Source organism: Dendropsophus ebraccatus, chromosome 4, assembly GCF_027789765.1.
Source record: "Dendropsophus ebraccatus isolate aDenEbr1 chromosome 4, aDenEbr1.pat, whole genome shotgun sequence".
NCBI classification, from domain to species: Eukaryota; Metazoa; Chordata; class Amphibia; order Anura; family Hylidae; genus Dendropsophus; species Dendropsophus ebraccatus.
The window spans coordinates 111,253,362-111,279,707 of NC_091457.1; the positions used below are offsets into that span (position 1 = coordinate 111,253,362).

Sequence of the window (26,346 nt, forward strand, 5' to 3'; positions counted from 1 at the left end):
TAGGGTTTTTTTTTCTGAACCAGAGTTGGGAAGTGACAGTGTGTCCAGGATTATTGTGCTTACGAGCGAGCCTCCTTTGTTATTGCAGCAAAGCCAGTTATGAAGTAGTCATTGTCCCGCTGTGCAGCCCTTTCTTACCACGGGCTTCTGTGTTTTGTACGTTAATGTTAGCAAGCGGGGGGCTCTTTGTAAAACTACACACATTCCTGTTGAGTTTGAACAGCAAAGTGAAATGGAGTCGTTAAGCCCGGGAACCCGAGTGAAACTGCGAGAGCTCGAGAAACACTAACCCAAGCGGGTCCATGAATATTTCATCACCAGTGTAATGTGCCAACCCCGGAACAGAACAAGAGGGAATACAGGGGAATGTGGAGCCTGGACTGGAGATAAACTGTGTGTAGATAGATAGATAGATAGATAGATAGATAGATAGATAGGTAGATAGATAGATAGGTAGATAGGTAGATAGATATTCAAATAAGAGGTGCTCTTTGTCTGTTAAAACCAAGGACAAAATAAAGGCAGCTTTACTGCAAAAAGTTTAGCAGCATATGGCTACTTAAAGGGCCATTAACAATATACAAACATAGGGAACCGCACCCATAGAGTATAGAATGAGGGCAACATCTGAACACTAAAACTCCTGCTGTGAAAATCAGCCCAGGAGGGCCTCCATAAGCAGTGTACTGTGCACATCTACTCCAGAGGACAAATGACATTGAGTGCAGGAGTGAACAGTCTACCATAAAAGACATGTGCAGGAGTAAAACACAAATTGTGGGTTTGACTGTAATTTACTGTCCTCCACTTTCAGAGATTTTAGGCTGGTACTTTTCTGTGGCAGCTACAATGTTGGGGAAGTACATATACGGCAAACCCACATGCACTGCCTTCCTTGTGATTGTCTCATTGGCGGGGAGGGGATCCTCGGCAGTCTGATGAGACACATTTAGTACGATTATTTCCAATAAAGCGGACAGGTGCAGTGTGACAAAGGCAGCATTATGACTGATGAGCAGAGGGGAGGTGGCCCGGCAACACCAATAACAAGCTAATTACGGGCAATTTCACACCAGATTTTGCCTGCCTCCAGAGCGGCCCATCACTCGTCACACACCTGCGGGCACTAAATGGAATTAATGTCTCCCTGTGCTGGCTGCAGAATCTCATTCAGTGGAATTATGGGTCTCGTTACCGATTTGCCGTTGGGATCAGGAAGGAGGAAGGGCGATTTATGAGCGGCCATCTTTAATTACGTTCACTTTAGCTTTTATTTTACTTTTAACTTTTAAGAGCATATCACCCAACTGCAAAAAAAAAAAAGAAAAAAAACACATCGCTGAGCAGTAATTACAAGAAGTTATGTCCTGCTCCTCCCTTACAGATATATGGATTTTAGAACTGTCTGGACATCGGGGTGAATAGTTAACGCACTTCACTCTTGCATGTCCTGTCATTTTATTACAACACTCTGTGGAGAGGTCAGAGAGGCTCTGACCTCTCCACTGAAGTGAACAGACACCCTAAGAGTAGAACTTGTATTGCTAACCCCCAGAATTTGGGCTGTTTTATGGATAATCATACTGGAGAGGCCTTAATTCTACAAAAGGAAAGGATAGAAAGAAGGAAATGGCCAACTACAAAAAACACACAACTCTAAAATGGCTCTGATCACAACATCTGTTGGCCACAATTCAATTGGAAAGTCAAAATCTGCAACAGATCTGCAGTACTTCAGTACGGTGTGAACATCCTCCCTAAAAAGGTAAATACACACTAGGCGGATCCACTGCAGATTTTCTGCACAGAAATCCACATGGCAAATCCTTAGCAGTAGACGACAGTGCCAACAAAGTAAATGGGACTTGTGAAATCCTATCTGCACACAGTGGAGCAGATATTGCTACATGTAGTGTGTTAATTTAAGTTGCAGACTTGTTGAGGATTTCCCCAATAAAATCCACAGGGAAGGTAAAAAAAACTGCAGCATTACCACATCAACTCTACAACAAAATCCACAACAAATTCAAACACAGACTTTCGTGTGGATTTGATGTAGTCTTTCTAGTGTGGAATTACCCAAGGGTGCCTTTACACGTATTGTATAGCAGCAGATTTCGAAATCCGCTGCAATACTCTGTCCTGTTATTTTCTATAGCTTTACATACTCGCAGCAGATTTTTCATTCTGCGGAAACAATGAAACCTCTACCTACTTAATCCGGTGGCCTAATGTCCCGCTCAACCAATCAGTGGCTGCAGCAGGACAGTGCACTCACTGGCTGAGCGGGGAGCTGAGAGCCCAAGAAGCAAGCAAGAGCATGGGCAGGTAATGTATTAGCCCGCTGCATGCCAGGTTAAGATAGAAGGGGTTACATTCTTGCAGCGAAATAAAAAATCTGCTGCAAGTATGCAAAGCTATAGAAAATAACAGGACAGAGTATTGCTGCGGGTTTCCCTGGAATTCACTGTAATACCGTACGTGTGACGGTATCTAAATGTATTTTCTCGTAATTTACATGCAGCTATGAGATCAACATAGAGTGAGGAACCGTAATGCAGACTTCTAAATTTGTGGGGCCTGGAAGGGCGTGACCTCTTCTACTCCTCAATCTGCTAGATTTGGAGACAGACTTGTCACTTTACAAGTATATATGTATTGATAATGTGGATGTTAAGGTATTGCGACCCTTGCCATTATTTTTTTCTCAAAACAAGAGACAGAAGAAGGGTTAAGCAATATTCAGTACCACTTTTGGGTCCCACAACCCCCATAACTACCCTACAGAAAGCACATTCTATAAGAACCAGAAAGAAAAGCCAACAGATTTTCCTGCAATAGTTTTAATTCATTATTGGTCTGCCCTTTAACAACTAATGCTGCAGGCAACATAAGAGCAGCTCAGCAAGAGATTCCCACAGGAGCCAGATCTTAAATGGGCCAGTGGACTCTAGATTCCAGCAGAAGGAATCACTACTTGCTATGGCAGTAGAGAAGACACTTGCTATACCAGTGGTGGGGCCCCATTACTTTGCAGTGAACATGTCTGGATGCATCCCTCTTTTCTCACCTGTGCTATTATCAGCCTGTATGATAGCCACGTCTTCATTCAGAGCATTTCTCGCCACCCCTCCCCCACCTCCTTCCCGCTTCTCCCTTAATTGGTTTCACAGGGGAACTTTTAAATAAAACAACAAATATCTCTTCTGAAAAATAAAAACCGCTTCACCGTCAGATATGCAGAAGCGGGAGGTGAAGGCAGAGGATCACAGGAAGGAGGCAGCCATTGATCTTAGCCGTGTTAGGCAAAACTAGAGATCTTTGCTTACAGTCTCATCTCGTTCCTGTCTGATTCATCCCTTAGAAATATTACAGAGGGGCCAAGGCTGCCCAGGTCAGCAATTCCCAAATGTGCCCATTATAGGGACTGGATTAGAATAAATTCAATTTATCAGTGCTGACCACACACACACATAAAGGGGAAGCTCTCAAATGGATTCATTGTAAAAAGGGGTCAGAGAAATGGCAGATAGACCAGGAAAAAGCAGATTTAGTAATATCCTGGTATAAGCCCTACATTGCATACTATACATACTAAATATATATGTGACAGCCATATATAGCATATGCAGAAATCTATACATTATAGTACTTATACACGTCTAGAAAGGGGGTAGTATTGCAGTAGGTATATAGCGTGTAAAAAGAACCTGCTTCGTGCAAGCAGCCTGCACACAGGGGGCAGTACTATAGTGGTTATATGATTGTACACAGGCAGTATTATAGTAGTTATATTCTTCTACATAGGAGGCAGTATTATAGTAGTTATATTTCTGTACATAGGGGGGCAGTATTATAGTAGTTATATTCTTGTACATGGGGGGGGGGCAGTATTATAATAGTTATATTACTGTATATAGAAGCAGTATTATAGCAGTTATATTCCTGTACATAGGGAACAGGATTATAGTAGTTATATTCCTGTACATAGGAGCAGTATTATAGCAGTTATATTCCTGTACATAGGGAGCAGTATCATAGCAGTTATATTCCTGTACATAGGAGGCAGTATTATAGTAGTTATATTCTTGTACATAGGAGGCAGTATTATAGTAGTTATATTCTTGTACATAGGGGGCAGTGTTATAGTAGTTATATTTTAGTACATAGGAGGCTGTATAATAATAGTTATATTCTTGTACATCAGGGGCATTATTATAGTAGTTATATTCTTGTATATAGGGGGCAGTATTATATTAGTTATATTCTTTCACATAGCGGCAGTATTATACTAGTTATATTCTTTCACATAGGGTCAGTATTATAGTAGTTTTATAGGTGTACATTAGTCGCAGTATTACAGCAGTTATATTCTTGTACACAGGGAGCAGTATTATTGTAGATATTATATGGTATTATAGTAGTTATATTCTTGTACATAGGGGGGGGCAGTATTATAGTAGTTATATTCTTGTACATAGGGAGCAGTATTATACTAGTTATATTCTTGTACATAGGGGGCAGTATTATAGTAGTTATACTCTTGTACATGGGGGCAGTATTATAGTAGTTATATTCTTGTACATATGGGGGGCAGTATTATAGTAGTTATATACTAGTACATAGGAAGCAGTAATATAATAGTTATATTCTTGTACATAGGGGGCAGTATTACAGTAATATATAGTAGTACATGGGGCAGTATTATTGTAGCTACACTAATGTATATTTAGACAATATTATAGTACTTACATTCTTGTACACTGGGGCATTATTATAGCATTATTTGCTGGCATACTTAACATCCTCTATTTGTCAGAAATGGAAAAAAGCAAGGATTATACATAATTACCCCCACCCCAGTACATATGAGGTCATTATCAGCTGTGACTGGAATGGCTGCTTACCTTGGTAATTTTTGGGTCAGTGCAGCGGCTTTGAGGGGTGCTGACATGCATCCATGGGCTTTCATATAACGGACAGTTCTGGCGCAGGGTGCATTTCTTCTCAGTCACGCACCAACCACATTCAAAACGGGGATCGGATTTCAAGCAGAGTCCACAACTCTCCCGCAGGGCTGAACACTTGTAGAGGTGGGCTGCGGAACAAACCAGAGAGTCAATATTCCACACACTGCGCTCATTAATGAATTAATGACATGGCCTTACTAATTACCGATGTATTACAACTCAAGGCCTCAGCTGAGCATGTCAGACCAAATCAAATAACTGGTATGAAAAGCTCGAAGCAAGAACAGGAGAGGAGAAGGATGCCTGTGACAATGACTGTGCTTACCTTGTATGTTCTGTGGGTTATCGATGATAAAGTTCCCATTCCACACAACAGAGAGATTCACGGGCAGATCACTGATGTCATTCCCCTCATAGGTGTACTGCAATACAAAAGCAGCAACACAGCATAAGTAATCAGTTAAAAAACATAATTTTTCTCATTGAAATAGAAAGCAATCATAAGTGAGAATTACTAAAAGGCACCCAGTAAAATCTCAGATCATATATAATATACTGGCCATAAGTCCACACTGGGCGGGTTCCGTGCGCAAGCCCTACTGTGACTCAATAGGGGTTATGCACCTGGTGTGGACATATCCACGGTTATCCATGATTCTCTAGCGGAAGGAGAGACAGCACAATGATCAGGAAAACTAGTGTAATGACAAGTACGCTTAAAATCTGTTCAAACTTCACTGGGCAAAAAGATGAAAAATCTTTCTTGGAATACACAGAGATTATTATTATTATTATTATTATTATTATTATTATTTCCCAAAGATTGTTTGTTAATGAAAGATCAAAGTGACCATTCAACCAACTACTGCCTGAAAATAAAACAAATCTGTCATTGGTCGGCTAAAATAATCATTTGTTGAGAAATGATCATTTGGTTGCAAACAATCATTCACTATCATCCACTTTAAGGTGTACTGGCACTTTCAGCAGCAGGCCTATGGGAATACAAAGTACCCCACGGTGCTGAACTTTAGATCAATAAAAGACAAATGCTAAAATGCTGTCTGACAAAGGCGCAGTCACCAACAACCTTTTGGAGAATCCCTCTGCAATGGATGTTCAGTGTCACTACTACTGAGGACAGAGTTTATATAGTCCCCCGGCAGAATATCAAAAGGACCCCAACAGGCAGCAGCATCACTGCTGCCCCTCGTGGTTTGTGAATAGAATGCTAGAACTGCAGTAAAGACTGACACTTGCCTAGGTAAATCAGAAGAAGACAGCATTCTATTTCTAAACACATATACATGTTATTCAGGATGACAGTCACTCCTATTGGCTTGAGTCACTGGTGGCCTAAACGTAGTGAGCAATTCAGACCTCTCAAAATAACTTAAAGGGGCATGCTAGGCTAAACTGTTCCAGTGTTTTACATTGCTTGGTGGAGGGATTGAGGAGGTGAAGCATGACAAGGATATATAGATTATTAGGATTTACCCCCTTACTAACCAACACACACTGCATGTATTTACACCATGAAAGAATACGGAGCACATTACTGTAGAAGAATAAATATCTTACAATGACGTCACAGGATGATCTCACTTAACAGGCAGCAAGATGCCCATCGCCTCCGACCCTCTGCTCCTCATACACTCCACATTTCATCACATGAAAGCTGACTGTAATTTATCTGATGGCAAATGAGTCAGATTTTAGAACCGACCCCCTAACAATCTAAGCTTTTGACATCTCCCCTCCCTTCTTCAGCTGAAGTGCCACAGCACAAAGATAAACGGCTTGCTTTATTTACGGCACAGGAATGGATTTATATGGAGACTGACAGCTAGAAATTACAATTAAACATCTAGAGGATAAAAGATGGAGGAGAAAGAATGGATGTCTGCTGTGAGTGAGACCACTCGTTTTATCCTGTTTCTAAGACCTCATCCAGCTGCAGCCTAGGGTAATACAGATTCATGCATAGGTCGGCATCCACATTTGCTGCCTCTGTGGCTTCCGACTGTGTACAAAAACACACAACGCCATTTTAAAGCTAAGCTTGGGGGGTTGGGTCGGCTTTGGGATTTAGTTGTGAAACGCGTAGCACCATTCTAAGTGAAATTGGCATTTTCAATTTGTACTCTGACATGTCTCATTTGGGACCCTGGGGTCTTCAGAATGCATCTAAGCCTACAGCTGTCCGGCTACTTCATGGTAATTTCTGCACTTCGCATAAACCTCCAAGAACACACAAAAAATCAAAGCCTTTTCTGATAAAGAGACAGGTCACTTCTAGGAAACTAAAGAGCATTTCCCCTATATAAAAATACTCCCCAATAAGTAGCAGTTCTTGAATTGTCTTGTTCTGCATTTTACTCCAGTGTTGGTAAAGCCATCCAATATCTTTCCTACAGCCTGGAATGGCAACTACTCCGCAGGGGATGGAGCACTGCAGAACTCGACTCATATGCCATTCAGGATTTAAAACGAGATGAACAGCAAAACTGCTTGTCACCAAACTTTCCAACACCCAGATACAGTGAGGAACAGCTGCCTAAGGAACAAAACTGGTGCCATGTGAGGCACTCTGCAGGTCTGTAACTTCAATAGCACAGTGCAGCAACACATTTAGCAAAAAATATATATTTTACCAGCTAAATCAGCTAAATTAGAGCTAAAGATATACCCCCTGCTCATTTAATGTCTGCAAAGATCACTTGGGGAAATTTTGGGAACATGGCTTTCAGCTGTATACAAGCTTTGGAGGTAAATTGAGAAGATGACCTGACCAGAATGGAGTAGCAGTGGTATATATATATAAAAAAAAAATAACCATATTTAGAGTTACTCATGATTATCTGTATATTTTAAGGGTTATGTCTACAAGTGAAGCTCATCTTTACACTTTGGGGGCAAGACTGATGTGACTGAGTGGAAACATGTCTTCTTCGTACAAGCTACCACAACCACCTTCCTTTTTCCAGCTGGAGTAAGGGAGACAAAGGATAGAAATGATGCAGCACAGGATATTATGTATTTAATATGCTCCAACTCTCTCTCTCTCTCCATCGGGTTCTTCTACACCTTTAGCATTTTAGCTCTGTCTGAAGTCTACCCCCACTTCCCAACCTAAACATTTAACTTGTTGATGGCCAAGCTGTCAATATAATTTTACAGGCATGAGAGTCTCACATTCCGTCATATTACAAAGTGACAAGCCGTAATTTTGAGATAATGATGCCGTGAATTACTTACAGAAAGATCGAGCGGGCCAGGAGGTCAAAATGAATCCTGAAGCAGTGGCTTCCCGCTGCATTGGCTGTGGCAGTAAATGAGATTACATTCCCTCCCAACAAGAACCCAGGGATTGCCCTGCCTGACACATTAACGCAGGCGGATTAACACAAAAACGAGACTGGTTTGCAGAACATCTCAGACTCGTGAGCAGACTGGAATGAGCGAACAAGCCCATAGAAGAGAAAAGTCAGCAATTGTCTTAGGATGCTTTCATTTCATGTGCCTACTAAATGAAAATAATACAAAACTGGTCACTCATCTCTTATAGATACTTTTGCACTCAAAAACTTTCAGGCTGCCACAAAGTACACAAAGTCCCTTTTGCTCCACAGGAAAGCAAATTCTCATTATAACATTGTATTTGCTCTGTACTTAAGATGTTTCACTTGAAACTCCAAAAATTCTCCAAAATCAAAAAATATAAAATGAGATTTTAGAACAGCCTAAACTTCCATCTCAACATCTGCTGTAAGAGCGGGACACACCCATTGGAGAATCACATCTGTTCTGCAAAAACCAGATGACTTCATGTTTCAATGCAGGCCAAGAGAGTGGAGTATGCTCCTGTCAGCAGGTTAACCGCCTCGGCTTTTCCACGAGATTACTCACCAAAAAGCTCCTTGACTCAATCACAAGAAACACATCTCTCTCCTGCCCTGCGGCTCATCCTGCAGATGGCTGTCATTAGCAAATTTCGTTTTCAAAGTTGAGTAAATAGAAATCTATTCAAAGACGCCCACCATCACCCTTGAAATGGGCAATTAAAGTCATGAGGAACCATAAAAAATTAATTCCAGATTTTTTGAGGAACAGATTGTGTCCAGAGTATTCTCAGTTTTTTTTTTTTTTTTTTGATGGTTAGTTAAAATTTTATAGACAAGATGTATGTGCTTATATGTATAGACACATGCACTTATATAAGACACAGAAGAAGTTATTGTTCATCTGAAACATCTTGGGTCAGGGAAGAAGAAGAAAAGATTGAAAAGATATGGGTGCTGATAGAGAGCTGTAGGGTCACTTGAGGATAAGTGATCAAAGACTCTTAAAAGATTAAAGAGGTGCACTGACTATAATGCAGCAATGTGTTTCCATAATGTCAGATAACCGATTCTGCAATATATATAATATATATTTTTTAGACAAGCATTTATACATTTAGTCTCCTTGACACTGCCATCTTGTTAGAGTAAAAATGGTTATGTCTTAGGCCACATTCACACGTCCGTAGCTCTGCCTGCAGTTGCAGACACGCCATCGCAGACAGAACATAGGACACATGTTTTCAATGGCCTTCACATGTCCATAAAAAAGTACATGCTGTAGTTCAGACTGGGATTGGCGGCAAGGATCCCTATCTCAGCGTAGTGCCAATTTAGCACTCTGTGAAGCACTATGGACGCGTGAATGTGGCCTTAGGGGCAGGTAGCCAATTCACAAGGAAATATTCTTGTAGCATGTTGAGAACTAATGAAAGTTGTTCTCCATTCTTGAGTTTGGCTTCACCACATTCACAGGTAGACTTTCCTTTACCCAGGACAAAGGATTAGTTTGCCTTCCTCCTTCTGCACCTAATAATTGAGGAATTGTAAAAGTGCTCTGGAACCAGGGGCACGCAACTGAGGAACCTCACCTAAATATGACCTTGGCCCTTGTAAGTGGTAAAAAATGATGCGGCCAGTTAGACCACTATGTACTGTATAGACAGGAGGGTTAAAGCAACAAAGTTACCCCCAAAGCTTTTGAATGCTTAAGACCTGGCCAATGGTTTTGCAGTAGAGATGAGTGAACCGGGTTCAGGTTCGAGTCGATCCAAACCCGAACATTCTGTATTTGATTAGCTGGGGCTGCAGAACTTGGATAAAGCTCTAAGGTTGTCTGGAAAACATGGATACAGCCAATGACTATATCCATGATTTCCACATAGCCTTAGGGCTTTATCCAAGTTCAGCAGCCACTGCTAATCAAATGCCGAAAGTTCGGGTTCGGATCGACTCGAGCATGCTCCAGGTTCACTCATCTCTATTTTGCAGACATATTTGTTTACAAAACCAATCCTAGTTGGCTCTTCTAATAAACTATGGCACATGGAGCATCAGTAAATCTCTCATGTATCATTGTCACAAACGCTGGTAACAGTTCTGACAGGTCATCATTTAGCCAACCTCAAGAAGAATGTATAAGGTTTAATACCTATGGTATTCTATGTGAATACATTCCCCTAAAACTGAGTTTACCAAAAAAAAAAGCCCATCCATTGATACAAAATACCTTCAATCCTACATTTTTCAAATGCTTCTGGCCAGTGATCTCAAATATTTGGACAGACTATCTAAACCATTTGGAGCAGCAAACTTTCCCCAAGGCCTTTGACCGCTTAAGAGATGCTTTCCCAATAACTCACTATAAACAATTTGCAGATAAGACCTGAGGTCGTCAGTTTTAAGTACACTAATGCTACAGACGGTCCCTCTACCCATGGGGGATGGGCACCTTTAACCTCCATACAGATAATGCTCCCCTTAGATAAACACATCATTCAATATTTTACAGAGCTCATGCTTATAAACAAAGTCTCTAGAGGATTCCGGCCCAGCAAACGTTTCCTTACAGGAAATCCTTTACATGACTACTACTACTTTGCTAGCATTATGGGCTTAATGTGCCGAACACAGTATTCAATATAAAAATCACTCTCAGGCATCCATTACCTGAATATACAATTTATCACCAGAACACTGACATTAAGCAAAAGCGCAGTGTACTATCTCAAAATAAAGCACTTAACCAGCGCGACACAATGTTACAGAGGAAATTGGGATATATATTGATGGAAACAAATTAAATGCATTGAAAGCTTTTGGGGGAAAGGATTCATTAAAGCCACAAAGTCAACATTTTAATCATTGATTTTGATTGCAGATTCGGTAAAGTGTTTTGTCATCTGTAGATCTGCACTAAACAGCAGCTCAGAAGACTAAACTTCTTGGTTTGAAAAAAAAACAAAAAAACAATTGCTACACTGAACATCCAAAAAAATGAGATTCTGACTACAATATAACATTTTGGTTGCCTTCAGCCACCACTAGGGGTAGCCAGGAAGTGTGCTGCCTACTGTTTTCTTATTAAGTTCAGTGTATAAACAATATGCCATGAACTCCCCCCAGTGGTAGCTGCAAACATTTAGATTTTTATTAAAGGGCTTTTCTTAATCATCTAAAATTTGCCCATCACTTGGAATTGCATTGAGATGCCCATCACTTGGAATTGTAATTCCCCACTACTTCCAGGGCCACCAGTCTAGTACTTCCCCTGCTGGGCTTTGCTTACTTTACTGCAGTACTGACATGAATATATTATGCACCCTTGTCTTATGCCAAATTCTCATAGGGTCAATTGTACTACTGATGCAGGTAAATCATCATTGGAATTAAAAGTAACCTTTTTGGTCCATAGAGCTCCACATGCCACCTCTAGTATCTGATAGATAAGAAGATCAGGGACATCACTGTACACAGGGTGACAATCAAGCCTGACTGGAAGGGACAATGGCACAGTGAGCTTGACTGGAAGCCGCCATATCCACGTTATCATTGACTGTATTACAGTAACTGGCATAGGACATACACGCCACATTACTTTTTTCCCCCTACAGACGGTGGCATTGCAGGCAGTGTAGGGGAACGCCTTACATAAACAAAAAGTAGTGGAAAAGACCACTAGGGTAGCAGCACTGGAAGGGGTGATTAACTAAACCGATGGGCCAAAAGTAAAATCATGTTCTCAAGTGGACGTTCACTTTAAGCTGGGCACAAATTACAGACAGCTTATTTTCGGTTGTGGATCCCTAAAAAGCATGGCTGACCCAATGGGCTTGAGACAATACAGATCTGTCACAGCTGTCCACAAAGTAAAGGACATAAAAAAAGAGAAAAAAAATCCCTAACAAATTTGTTTACTGTCAACACTGCACGAAGAGCACAAATTGTTCGATTAAAAAGGATTTAACTGCTTGAACATCGTAATAAATTCATTTTTTTGGCAAGAAAAAAACACTAAATGAATTTTTGTGGGGGGTGGAGGGTAATATTCTTCTTAGTGGTAGATCTTAATAATAGGAAAAAACTAAGTTAAAATTGAGAAATTAAAGACATTATTGTGATTTAGCGGCTTTATGTCATGTTTACTACAGACGCCTCCAGAATTAATTTTAGGATTTATTTTCTGCGGGGTTATAAAAAGCAGAGAGGTGCCAGTGAGGATTTATGGTTTACACCGACGGCTAAATACATTTGCCAAAAAATAAGAATGAAAGACACCGACCAAGATGGTGATGGCCGTCAGGGGGAGGGGTGCAGTGGGAGAACAGAGGAAGCTGGGGGCTTAACAAAAGAAAAAGGGTAACTGCACAGTACTACTACCCTTTGTACTTAATGATATTCTATAGCCAGTCATTGACTTTATACTACAGTAAAACGGTCACATTATTATGATTAAGTGAAAAATTACATATACTATAAAAACCCATTTTAAACATCACTTTTCATAATCACATATAGGGCTGCTGTTTCTTTAAGCAGAATTAGGTGACTATAGGCACAAAAAGGGTAGGAACCTGGGTGCACCTGATACCTCTGTTCCCCTATTAGCTATCGTCGCTGGGAAAAAAACACTGGGCCAGGCATCTGTTCTTATTCAGTATTCATGGGGGGGGGGGTACCGTTCCCTTTGTCCTGTATCCCTGATAACATTCTCATTATCAGTTTTTGCTAGGAATAAAACCGTAAACCGCATCCCATGTTGTCTTGGCGGCTCAGTATAAATTAGGATGCACTGAACATTGTTCCCATTATTCCTATAATAATCAATGTAATTTATTAGCAGGTAGAGAGTGAATGCAGAACACTCCCCCATCAGTGACTGCAGACACAGTACATGTACATGCAGCTGTGTCCTATTTTTTTTTTTTTTTCTGCAGCTGATGACCTCAGCTTCTTGCAAACTCAATGGGGCCGGCGGTAGCGTACAGGGTGTCTCTGCGGAACCCGGCTGCAATTCATCATCATTTTATCTGCACAAATTTAATTGGATCCTATCAAATTCTCCTGATTCTCCCTCCTCACTTTAAAACGCGGCTGCGAGCAAGATAAATGTGACGGCCGCATAGAGAGGAAGAAAGGAAGAGAAGGGGGGAGAAGGGGGGAATAACAAGGTCTTCACAAGAATTTTGTGGGTTTTTGTATCTGAAAGCTCAATGCAAAAAAAAAAATAATAAAAAGAAATATTACTGCAAATTCAGCATCTGGGTGACAAAGCAGACTTCATAGAGAAAGGGCAAATTTCTATTAGTCTTTAAAAAAACCCATAAAAATTAAATACATTTATTATACACGCGCGCGCGTGTATGAAGGTATATGAACAGAGATCGTGTAGCATGATAATTACGAAATTCCCAAAGGTAGCGCAGCACTTCAAGAGGCTAGACTCACAGGCCTCTAAGCTATCTGACATGCAAAGAGGAAACCACACTGCAAAGGAAAAAAATTTATTTGTTCACAGTGCATTGGGTTTAAAAATGGCTCCAATGGGGAGCTGACATATATTCAAAACATACAAATAAATTGAAGGTTAATTGAATAAATAAATTGAAGGTTAATAAATTGAAGGCCAAAAAATCTAGTGCCTTGGGGCATTATTATAGTAGTTATAGTCTTATATATAGGGTGCAGTCTTAGGGCCCATGCAGTAAAGCCCCTATTACATGGGGCGACGGAGAGAAGCAAACGAGCGCTGTCAGCTAGTCGGCAGCGAGCGGGGGAGTACCAGGCAGCCCATAGAAGGTAGCAGAGGTCTGCTGCCACCACTCCCATTCCACAGAGCGACAGCAGAAGATCGCTGCTATATTACTCGTTTCTAACTTCCCAACTGGCTTAAAAACGTACCTTTTGGGCAATACCAGCGTATTAGGAAGAACTGCACGAGGGACTCTGATTTTAAAGACCAGTCTAAAATTTTATATAACCACTTTGTAGAAAAAGGTTACCCAAAACGATTATTGTCCAATGCATATAATAAAAATAAAGACATTACACAGAAAAGTATTTTAGATAATATGGATAAAAAACAGAAGGACCATGGTAGCGTGAAGAAAAATAATAAATATGGGGTATCATTTATCACTGAATATAACTGTGGCACACAAGAAATAAAAAAAGTGCTAATGAAACATTGGAAGATTATTTTAAGTGATCCTGTTTTAAAATCTATTCTCTTATTTATATGCCTTGAATATTTTGATGTAATTCTAATGTGTTAAGGGTTAAATCTCCTTCTTCGTCCAACCCCCTCTGACATCATGGACTATTTTTTGTATAAATTGATTGTTAGTTCAATCTCTATGACTCTTGAGAAAGGAACCGAAGCGGTTCCGAAACGCGTTGAGTCTTTTAATAAATTTTATATATATATTTTATAAATATTTTTTAGTTTTATTATATATTTTTTTGTTGGACCTGCGCCCTCACACCCGTGTGTTTGTGGTTGGAGGAATCGTTGCTATATTAGTCGTTTGTCTTTTAACATGTTGTAAGACACGACAGCAACGATCAGCCGACATCATTCATGTCGGCTGATCGTTGTTTTTTATTACACAAGACGATTATCGGCTGCAACGGCTGATATCAGCCGAATACGGGCGATAACAGTTTCAAGTAATAGGGCCTTATAAGAGGTGGAATTTACAAGCGGAGTCCGCGTGGCAGATTCTGCTTGAAATTCTGACTGTCCTATTGCTTCACAGGGATTTCTAGTGTGCCTCCGTTCTTCACTCAAAGAATGAACATGTTCATATAATTTGTTATAAAGTCTGGTGCAATTGATCTGCCACCAGTGACCAGTATTCACACTGCGAGTGGGAGCATAACAGTCAGTAATTGTAGAGCAACAACAGTAGATATAGTAGTTATATTCTTGCCCATAGAAGGCAGTATTATAGTAGTTATATTCTTGCCCATAGAAGGCGCATTTATAGTAGTTATATTCTTGCCCATAGAAGGCAGTATTATAGTAGTTATATTCTTGCCCATAGAAGGCAGTATTATAGTAGAGTGGTACCTTGGTTTTAGAGTAACTTGGTTTAAGAGCCTTTTGGTGACTTTGATTAAGAGCATTGCTTTGGTTTAAGAGCTCCCTGTACTGGGTGGGAGGGGGAGTGGGGGAGAGGAACGGTCTGCACAGCGGGGTCTACAGCCCTGTACTCTGACCCAGGAAGTCTCCCTCATCTTCCAAATCATAGCAGATCCACTTCAGGCTGGGGCTAACATCAGGGGACAGGACTGTGGAGGTACTTTCTTCATAGCTGTAACCACTTCATGCTCCCTGCAGTCTCTGTCCGCCCTTGTGTTTCCCTTCCTCTCCATTACTGTACAGTAACTTATAATATCACATATTCTGCTGTTTCTGAATTTTTGTCTCATTTGTTTTACATGTTATTCAGAATAATAAATCATTATTTTGGGGGTGTGGAACCAATTGTCTGTATTTCTATCATTTCTTATGGGAAAATTTGCTTTGGTTTAAGAGTGGAGTTTGATTACAAGCGCGGTCTGGAACGGATTATGCTCATAATCCAAGGCACCACTGTAGTTATATTCTTGCACATAGAAGGCAGTATTGTAGTAGTTATTCTGGTACAAGTAATAGCCGGCCCGCACCACACTGCATGTAAGTCCAGGTGCACGGATTCAGGATGGGAAGCAAAAAAGTAGTTATATTCTTGTACATAGGGAGCAGTAATACAGTAGTTATATTCTTGTACATAGAGGCAGTATTATAGTAGTTATATTGTTGTACATAGGAGCAGTATTATAGTAGTTATATTGTTGTACATAGGGGGGCAGTATTATAATAGTTATATTCTTGTACATAGGAGGCAGTATTATAGTAGTTATATTCTTGTACATAGGAGCAGTATTATAGTAGTTATATTGTTGTACATAGGGGGGCAGTATTATAATAGTTATATTCTTGTACATAGGAGGCAGTATTATAGTAGTTATATTCTTGTACATAGGAGCAGTATTATAGTAGTTATATTGTTGTACATAGGGGGGCAGTATTATAATAGTTATATTCTTGTACATAGGAGGCAGTATTATAGTAGTTATATTCTTGTACATAGGAGCAGTATTATAGTAGTTATATTCTTGTACATAGGGGGGCAGTATTATAATAGTTATATTCTTGTACATAGGAGGCAGTATTATAGTAGTTATATTCTTGTACATAGGAGCAGTATTATAGTAGTTATATTCTTGTACATACGGGGCAGTTATGTAGTAATTATATTCTTGCCCATAGAAGGCAGTATTACAGTACATATATACTGGTACAGAGAAAAAGTATTAAAAATGTGTACTGGAGCAGTAAAGGTATTTGGCTTTGTTTGTTAGCACAATACCTGAATGGGCTTGTATAGTGACAACCACTACTGTGAGGAAGAAATGTGCTCAGAGCTGTTGTCACATTCACCCCCCCATCAGCTTGGCAGCTTATACAAAGCACATTGCTCAGCAGGGGGCAACAATGAGCACAAGAGAAAGGTGTAAAGAAAAAAATGAAATCTGAGCTCCATCTTGAGGCATGGTGGGGGCATACTGAGACAGCTGACTAAGAAAAGAACTATTTTGCAAAAAAAGGCTTTTTATTATGCTTCTGGTACAGACAATAAGGCTTAGTGCATATAAAATTACTGTATAAACCCAGTTATGATATTGTATTCTAAGTTTTAAAGGTAAACTTCTTTAGTTAACTAAGGGTTAAGTACAGCCTAAAGCCTCTCACTGCCTGTCAACAGAAGTAGCTGGTCAGGATCAGGTGGTTGGATGCACAAAGACAAGGGCCACCACAGCACACACAATGCACATGATAGGAGGTGAGGTCTGTCTAGCAGCCGGAGCGTGCGCTCAGAGGAGGGAAGGCGGCTGGCGGGCAGCTTGGAACAGCATCCATCCCCAGAGACACCTTGTCCATCAATACATTAGATCTGTATTTTCTTGGCTGGAGAGCTCTGCAAACACAATTAATCTACTGAGGTTTGGCGAAGTGAACTTCTTTCATGGATTTCACGCTTCCATTGACCCAGCTTCTGCGCTCGCTATGGCTCTGCATGGAATCTCTCAGGGACTTCACAAGACCTTCCACCTCCAAACTCTGGCTCCTCTAAGACACAGTTGACCACCTTCCATCTGTTGTTCTCCTCTCAATAGACACAATCTCAGAGAACACTGTGCATATAAAGTAGGATCATGGCCACCCATTTCTAGCAATTCACTAAATAGATGAAAAACAAGAAAATCTCCATGTGAACTGGTCTCTGGCTTCCATATTATACAAAGGACTGAAACACAAACCTAATTCGTCTCTGATCATCCAAAACAAGTCATTGTGGGTAGCTGCAGGTAAAGCTACATGAAAGATTATGTTAATATATTTCTATTGATGCTAGATGTAAAGTAAAGCATGTACATGGTCATTAGCTCCAGTCACTCACTCAGTAAGTACATCAAAAGCGTTCAGAGGAGGAAGTGGGTTTGGGACATGTACTGTGATCCGGAGTTACACGTTGGAGTATCCTCCAGTGCTGTACTCACAGTTCTGCAGGCTAGCTCTGGAGGACTATTACACAGAGCAATTATCACCCATCAATCATCAGCTGCGCAGGTCGTTTTGATCTGTCAAAAATGTATCCCTTGTTTGCCGCACATCTCCCTATGTAATAGGGAATGTGCAGCCGGTATGTGACGGCAAAAAGTTATAGCGATTGTTCATGCAGTTCTATCTGCATGATGATATAGCCTTGTAATAGGCATCAATCTACACGGCCAGTGATCGTTTACAGCTATCAGCAGCCCATATAATAGGGCCGATAATGTTGGCAGACACACCTCTAAGAGTACATATATATAACCAATTGCCATTATCGGCAGCCATGTTTGAAATCATCATTCAATAGTCACCAACACACTAAAGATCCCTTCACTCTGTGTCATTAATGGAGTATAGTCAGTGATTGGCTGAGCCGGCAGACCCTGCATCGAGCTGCTCATCTCGAAAACAGAAAGAAGATTGTGTGACCAGTAGAAATGAGTGAATCGTGTTCGGGTTCGAGTCGATCCGAACCCGAACGTTCGGTATTTGATTAGTGGCGGCTGCTGAACTTGGATAAAGCTCTAAGGTTGTCTGGAAAACATGGATACAGCCAATGACTATATCCATGATTTCCACATAGCCTTAGGGCTTTATCCAAGTTCAGCAGCCACCGCTAATCAAATGCTGAAAGTTCGGGTTCGGATCGACTCGAGCATGCTCCAGGTTCGCTCATCTCTAGTGACCAGTAATGACCAGGCTGGGCTAACTAAAGCTGCCCTGATCCCAGTCACTGCCCAGCACGTCCTCCTATCCATCTTACCTGCTCAGCCTATTGCTTGGATGCAATGGAGAGGCACCTCCATGACAGGCTGAACCACTTTCTTGAATCAAGATCAAATAGGCCAGCATAGTCACATTAGACATAACATGTAATTCCTAGACAAAACCTTAACCAGCTTGGCTGAGGTCTTATAAAGCAGGGATCAGTAAATATTTTCAGATTATAGTAAAGGGCCTGGGGTAAAGAATACACACTACATTAGTCTATGGAGTATAATATAGGCTGCAGCGCAATCAAAAATGAGTGCAGCTCTGGAGCATAATACAGGCTGTAACGCAGGATCAGTAAACAATGAGAAATGTTATGTATTCACATTGTGGCTCCATTATTTTTCCTAGACTAATTTTATAGGCAAATTGGCGGCAGGCAATACCTTGCATTATACTGCAATTCGTATCATGTGGCTTTGGGCACTTTGGAGCCACAATCATACTACTTGTGTGACTCAGTGTTGGAATGCAGTAAAATATTGGATGGTCATTAGGTCTGGGGAATAACAAACTGATACAATGTGACTACAACTTGTAATAGTTCTGAACTTGTATCAAAGAACTGAAAGATGTTGCAACCCAGACACACACAGAGCGACTCTCCAGCTTTAGTGTATGTACATGGGAAGGAATCATCAATGGTCATGAAGAAGTGATTAGATTTGTTCCTATCACCGTGCACTCCGGATCCCCATAAACTTAAGAGATATGTACAGATCCCTGGGATCAGTCATCCTGTAAAATATTGCACTGAGCAGTGTTTAACAAGGCCCTTAAACACATTTATTGACCTTCAAAACATCACAGCAGAACATAGAAATCCAGCAATTCCCCTATGGCCAGCTACTGCACACATCCTATATATAAGCAAAGCGTGCAAATACAGCAATCTCATTCATTTACAGCTCACACAGGACTCCACAGAGGGACAGACAGACGCAGCCACATTGCCTCCCATCACACAGCCTTGACCAGAGCATAAAGAGCCCAGGCTTCCACAGACCGCCTCCGCAGTATGATTTTTACTCTTGTAGTTTACAATATGTTTATGCCTGTTTTGCTTTCATTTGCTGCAGTTGTGTAATCATAAAATCCTGCCTGCGCCTTTGGGAAATAAAGACTATGTAAATAGGTTTATTAGGAGGAAAACAAAGCTGAAACGGGCCCGCCGTATGCAAGAAGACTAGAAATCAACCACCCATAGACTAGAACACAAGTTACACGCACACGTCGTTGCTGGCACATCAGGATCTCTATCCTCTCTATATGTAATTTCACTGGTTGAACTGTGGGTAGGGGAATTATTTGCCATTATTGATTTAAGGGATATGGTGTTCACTGGTCCTGGGCTGATAACTGCAGTCCTGCTCCGTGACTGGAGAGTAACAGTCGCATATGAACCATACTGCAGCATTTGCAAATGTAAAACTGGGCAATCTTATTTATCGTGGTATTCCCATGATAACCGATTATGGCACATAACATACACACAGAACAAGAAGCATATCTTGGTAACAGAAATCAGTCTGTCTGCGGACCTGCCACTTACCGAGGTGTTCTGACATTGAATGCTGGTGCTGTTAAAGCGCAAGGCAGTGACTCGCGTCACGCTACCTGGGATGTGGAAGATGCACTCATAATTGCGCTGTCCAGACTGTGGCTGGGGAAGGTTCTTGGCGGTCAAAGTGATTGGCTTCACCACACCGACTGGAATGTAGATCTGAGTTGAAGGCAGAATCTGAGGGCAGTCCTATAACAGAAAGGAGAGAGCGTATATTACCAGGTATACTAGTCCATCTCACTTATCCTAAAACAATATGGTTAGGAGTCCGCTTTTACCCAGCTACATCCTTCCAATAACTATAGAAGGCAAGAACCTGGATATTTCAGTGCCTATAAAATAAGGACCATGAATGCTATGGAGACAATGGCATTAAAATCCAAAATGGAATGTATAAAGAATATTGAAATCTTAGCAAATAACCTTGGCTGATTTTTGCTGCAGTGGGAAAACATACAATGATTATCTAGTGCCTACCACACACAGCAAATGTCCAATCCATCATTATTGAAAAAGCAATCTATCGATTCACTAGGAAGGACAATCAAGACCAAGGCATTAAGGTCATTGACCTTAAAGAAGCAGTAAACCTAAACTTCACAGCTTATAAATATAGAGCAGCGTTAAAAGGCTAGCGGCTCATAAAACCCCTGAAAAAATATGGACTCACCAGACAGAGGGGATGTTTGGAAAATTTTACTTTGTAGGAAACACACAAAACATGGATATAAATGTTTAATAGCTGATCATTTTGGCTTTATAAAACATCCCTCAAACACGTGAAATAAAATTGTTATAACAAATGTCCTGTGTTTAGCCAGATCAAGTGGAGGCAAATTATAGAATAAAAAAGAAAAAAAAAATCCTGAATAGTCCTTTGTTGCTTCTTCTCAGGCTTTTAGGACATCTTAAATTCTTTAGGACTGGATCTTAAGAATGATGATATTCTACATTAAGAGGGCACCAACTTTCTCCAAGAAAGGTTGTCAGATCTGCTTTCCAGAATGAAGCCAATTGTCATGGACCAATTTTTCCACACATTTTTAATCTGCTGCAAATTTGAGGGTGCAGAGGTGCCGATTTAACAGGTACATGTATGTGTGTATGTGTGTGTGTGTGTGTGTGTGTGTTAAATCCGGACCCACGACTAAGAATGTACTGACGCGATGCTACAGATTATTTATATATTATTATTATTTTTAAAGCTTAAAGAGTCACTGTCGTATTTTTTTTTTTTGCAGAAATCAATAGTCCAGGCGATTTTAAGAAACTTTGTAATTGGGTTTATTAGCCAAATCTGCCATTATCTGCATGTAAAAAGCCTTTTCCCAGGTCCCCCCCCTCCTTCCTCTTTTTCATCCACTCTGAAAAATCTGAAAATTGTGACTTGTTGCAGGAGACGTACCCTGTCTGCTCTAGGGAGAGGGGAGGGGGGAGGAGGAAGGAGGGAGTTAGCCGGCAGCAGAAAGCAGATAACAGAGGATTACAGGCACGGAGCTGGGTGACAGCTGTAATCCGAGCTCAGACAGGTCACTGGTGACTGTCACAGGAGATATCCCGTGAGGGATTTGTAGATTAACTCTTTGTTGTCCTGTTTTGGTCTTTTCTTTAGCTCTCTCCATAGGAGAACAATGAAGACAGGGGGGAGAGCTTCAAACTGATTTTTCATGATAAAAATGCATTTTTCGGATAATAAACCCAATTACAAAGTTTCTTAAAATCGCCAGGACTATTGATTTCTGCAAAAAAAAATTTCACGACAGTGACACTTTAAATCTGTAACATTGCACCAACACTTTAAAATCTGTAGCATGATAATTTTTCTATATAATTGAGGGGAATGTTTGAGGTCCAGAAGACACACAACTCCCAGTAGCACTCAACCGTGGGGCCCAATGCTAACTTCCCTCCAGGCGCAGAATTCACCCAGGCCGTGCATCCCTTATCGGCCCAGAACTCTGAGTGGTCAAATATAAGAGCGGAACTTTGATTCACCTTCCAGACACAGTATAGACACTCTAGAGGAAGCCAACAAGCTTAGCTTCCATTCACCAGTCCTGCACATAGCTCTATCTAGGCCCTGTCCCATATTCCTGTGTTCTGTCTTGGTAAGCTGCTACAGACAGAATTCCCTTGCCTCTGTGATTTGTGTATTTGCAGCAATGTAAAAAAGCTGAGTGACATTCTGTAAGGCTTGCTTCACATGACAAAAATCCAAGACACAATAGTGTAGCAATAATTTGTCCATTAAATACAAGACCCAAAGATGGAAACCTGAACAGACCCCATTAAATCAGTGTTCCAGTGTAAAGAGATGCCAACACATGAGTCCGTTCTAACTGGCCAGTAGACCCCTAAACAACAAATGTGACAGATGTTCCTGTGTGGCCATGGCTTATACTAACAGCTGAGCTTCTGAGTGAGACAGATATGAGGTCGAGTCAATGATTTGGTGCACATGGCAAAATAAAACTGGGAGACTTGCTGACCGAGTTCAATCAGCGGCCTCAGAAAGATGTGTAATGTGTGGCTCATGTTCCATCCAACATCTAACGAAGAGATGAAAAGTGCTAACCATCGCATACTTAATGTGCCAGGACATCCGTATGGTTCATCCCAGAGTCATCTGTACCATAGCCGGCAGATGCCAGCTGTTGGGAGCCTGTAAAGCATGCTCGCAGAAGAGGGGTTATCTATCATTTACACCTCCTTAGACTCCTCTTGAGCTGTCTCCTGACCAGGGCTCTTGACTTGAGTTCCTTTAAGGTTTTGGCATTACTCGATCAAGTAGAGAAGTCATCAGTATAAACAATCATCTCAGATAAGAGGCAAACAATACAAATCTAAACTGTTAAGCTGTCATTTAACCTGCGACATCTAGTGATAAGCTCTGGACATTTCCTAATGTTCATCCCTCTCTTGGAGTCAGCAATTCACAATGTGTTTGATGCAGTAATGATGATGATAGCTGCTCTAGTTTAATGGATGAGCTGCGGTCTCCATAATATTGATTTAGCAAACAAGAAGGATATCCTATGTTCAAGCTAATATCCCAGCAATATAACTGCTGAATGATAATATGAGCTGCAATATATACCGCTTAAGAGCCAGTCCTTGTGCGACCCCATAAAACCCAGAAAAGTCTGCTCACACAATGATGGTGGTTACATCAAGGTCCAGCCTTGACCACAATAAAAATGGCTCTTGATTTAACATTACCATCCTTTCTTCTGTGTTAGGGTATGTGCACACTATGGAATCGCAACAGAAAACCCATTGCGGATTCCACAGCTCACAGCCGGTCGCAGACTCTGGTGGCTGCGCGCATTTCCGCCCATGCCATAGACTTCATTCTATGCACAAACAAATTACACTTTCCGCCAAAAGAACTGACATATCAATTTTTTTGTTTGAAGGCGGAATTCGCCCGTGTATAGAATGGAGTCTATGGAACAGGCGGAGACGGGCGCAGCTGCCAGAGTCCGTATTCGCGGCCGATAGTGTGCACGTATGCTTATGTAGGAAAAGCTGAAAGGGGTTTTACAACCAAGAAAAGAAATACCACCTATCCACTGCTATCTCCATATAACTACTATAATACTGCCCCCTATGTACAAGAATATAAATACTATAATACTGCCCCCTATGTACAAGAATATAACTACTATAATACTGCCCCCTATGTACAAGAATATAACTACTGTAATACTGCCCCTATGTACAATATAACTACTATAATACTGCCCCCTATGTACAAGACTATAACTACTATAATATTGCCTCCTACATACAAAACTACAACTATAATACTGTAATACTACTGCTCCCTATGTAGAAAAATGTATATATAATGTTGCTATTCAGCTCTAAGAGCTACACTACTATTACATCCATACATTTATACAACTCTTGGACTTATCCTATAATATCTTTCATCAACTTTTATTCCCAAGGCCTTAGTTTAAAAATAACTTGTCTTTGCTGTACATGATGCATGGACTTGAGGAAACAGCACAATGGCAGCAGAAGGTGAAGTGTGAGAGAGAGAAAAAAAATATATAAAAATAAATAAAAAAAATTCCTCTTACTCACAAGACTGGAAAACCAAGTTAGCAAAGCAGCGATCAGGGGAGCAGATGGCCACGGATTATCATGAACGGGATCAGCACATTTCTGTGCGTTTCACACTCATCGCGCCTGGCACGAGAGCAAAGCGATGAGGAAAGCTAAAGGAGCAGGACAGAGAGATCAACCCGGATAATCTGGAACCATCTGGTCACTAGTGCGATGACACAGCTGCACTAATAAATGGGGGTTCATCAGCAGAATTGCCTGTACCCACATATAGCACATGTATGTACCCATGAAACTACTACTGCCAGTCATAAGATACAGAAGTGTTCTCCCACCTGTGATTCTCTAGCTTTGGCAGCACTACAACTCCCAGCATGCCCTGACAGCCTGTGGTAAGATGTGGTTACACAACAGCTTGAGCCCATCAGAAATATGACAATGATTGAGTTGTAGAACCTGATATTTACTAATTTGCCATAAAATTGATCTCTGTGTTCATACGCCTGTGTTCGGGGAGCTGACTAGGGAAAAACAGAGCTCTTCCCTCTGGGCTTTAGAATCAGCATAAAAATCCTGATGCAACTCACAGAGTCTTATTGCATGGTCAACCCATCCGGGACGAGGCAAACAGAGAGAAGGGAGCCCCGGAGACGAGAGCATCTCTGGTCTAAGTACAGGGGCAGACTCCACCGCAGGAGCATCTAATAACATGTTTTGATGCAGAGAGGCCTAGAGGCAAAATAAGTACAAGATCTGATGCAGCAGGAGGAGGTCCCAGGAGCTGGGTATTTTAATAGGGGGCAAGGGACATCAATGCTACATGTTCTAGAACACAGTGATTATTCATGGAAAACAAATCATCAAAAAGTCATATTTGAAAACTGTTTTGCAATGGCTTGACTTTTCAGGAGGACACAGAACTAAATACCCGCCAAAAGAGGACATGTGAGCACCTCGGTAGTCACTTAGACAAGTGTACCCTTGTAATGCCCCCTTATACTGTGTACTGACAGTTCAGCTAGGGCTATGCACCAATTTTAGTAACACACAAGGTTGGGCAACTGAAAAGTGACAGCCTTGAGGGTTTTTTAGTGGCAGGCTGCACTCAACTTTGTTACCACTGATCCTCAATGCAAATTGAGTGCAACTACGACTTGCTTCCATTTTCTCTGCTATCTGGCTATTTAGTTAACGGCCAAGTTGCACGACTTGGTAAGACCTGCTTTCATGTAAACAAAGTTACTATGTAGACCCTGCCCTACAGGTCATGCACCTCTTAAAATTCCTGAATCATTTTATGCCCCTATTCCACAGGTCGTTTAGAGGAGCAAACGAGCGCTCTCAGCGCTCGTTTGCTCCTCGTTCCCCGTTCCAACGCGGGAGGGGGGGACGGGGAGCTGCTGGGGGGCCGCTTGGGGGATCGCTGATCGTCCGGGCAGCCCATAGGATATAGCAGCGTCTGCTGCCGATGCTCCTATTCAACGGAGCGACGGCAGCAGATCGCTGCTATATCAGTCGCTTGTTTTTCAACATGTTGAAAAACAAGCGACTGCAACGATCAGCCGACATGAACGATGTCGGCTGATCGTTGCACTCTATTCCACCGGACGATTATCGTCCGTAGCGGCCGAATACGAAAGATAGTCGTTCCGTGGAATAGGGCCTTTAGTTCAGTAAATGTGGGTTTTCATGAATGTCAGTCCATAGGTGGGATATTATGCTAAGTTTAAAAACAATTTTATTAGCCTACAAATTAGGATTGTATTCTTTGTCTTACTAGATGAAAACTATATTGCATAAAGGTGGGCATAGCTCAATGATTTCAATATGTACATTTTATTTGTACACAAAGCAAGTATCAGACCTAATGTTGTTACAACCTAGTGGGGCCTCTGCACATGGGCATGGTTTTACCTACATGCAGTGATCTTGGTAGAGTATACCCCTCCCTGCCGCAGCTTG

General features: G+C 41.2%; 1 protein-coding gene across 4 annotated transcripts in view; it reads right to left on the reverse strand.

The window, feature by feature from the left end:
• The window catches only part of PLXNA1 (plexin A1), a 246,264-nt gene that overhangs the window by 46,944 nt on the left and 172,974 nt on the right, over window positions 1–26,346 (reverse strand). For all 4 annotated transcript variants that reach the window (XM_069966727.1, XM_069966730.1, XM_069966728.1 and 1 more), the window contains exons 10-12: window positions 20,299–20,499; window positions 5,296–5,392; window positions 4,908–5,098 (exon numbers count right to left, since the gene is read on the reverse strand). In XM_069966727.1, coding sequence (XP_069822828.1) covers window positions 4,908–5,098; window positions 5,296–5,392; window positions 20,299–20,499 — 489 coding nt within the window. The remainder of the gene's footprint in view (window positions 1–4,907; window positions 5,099–5,295; window positions 5,393–20,298; window positions 20,500–26,346) is intronic.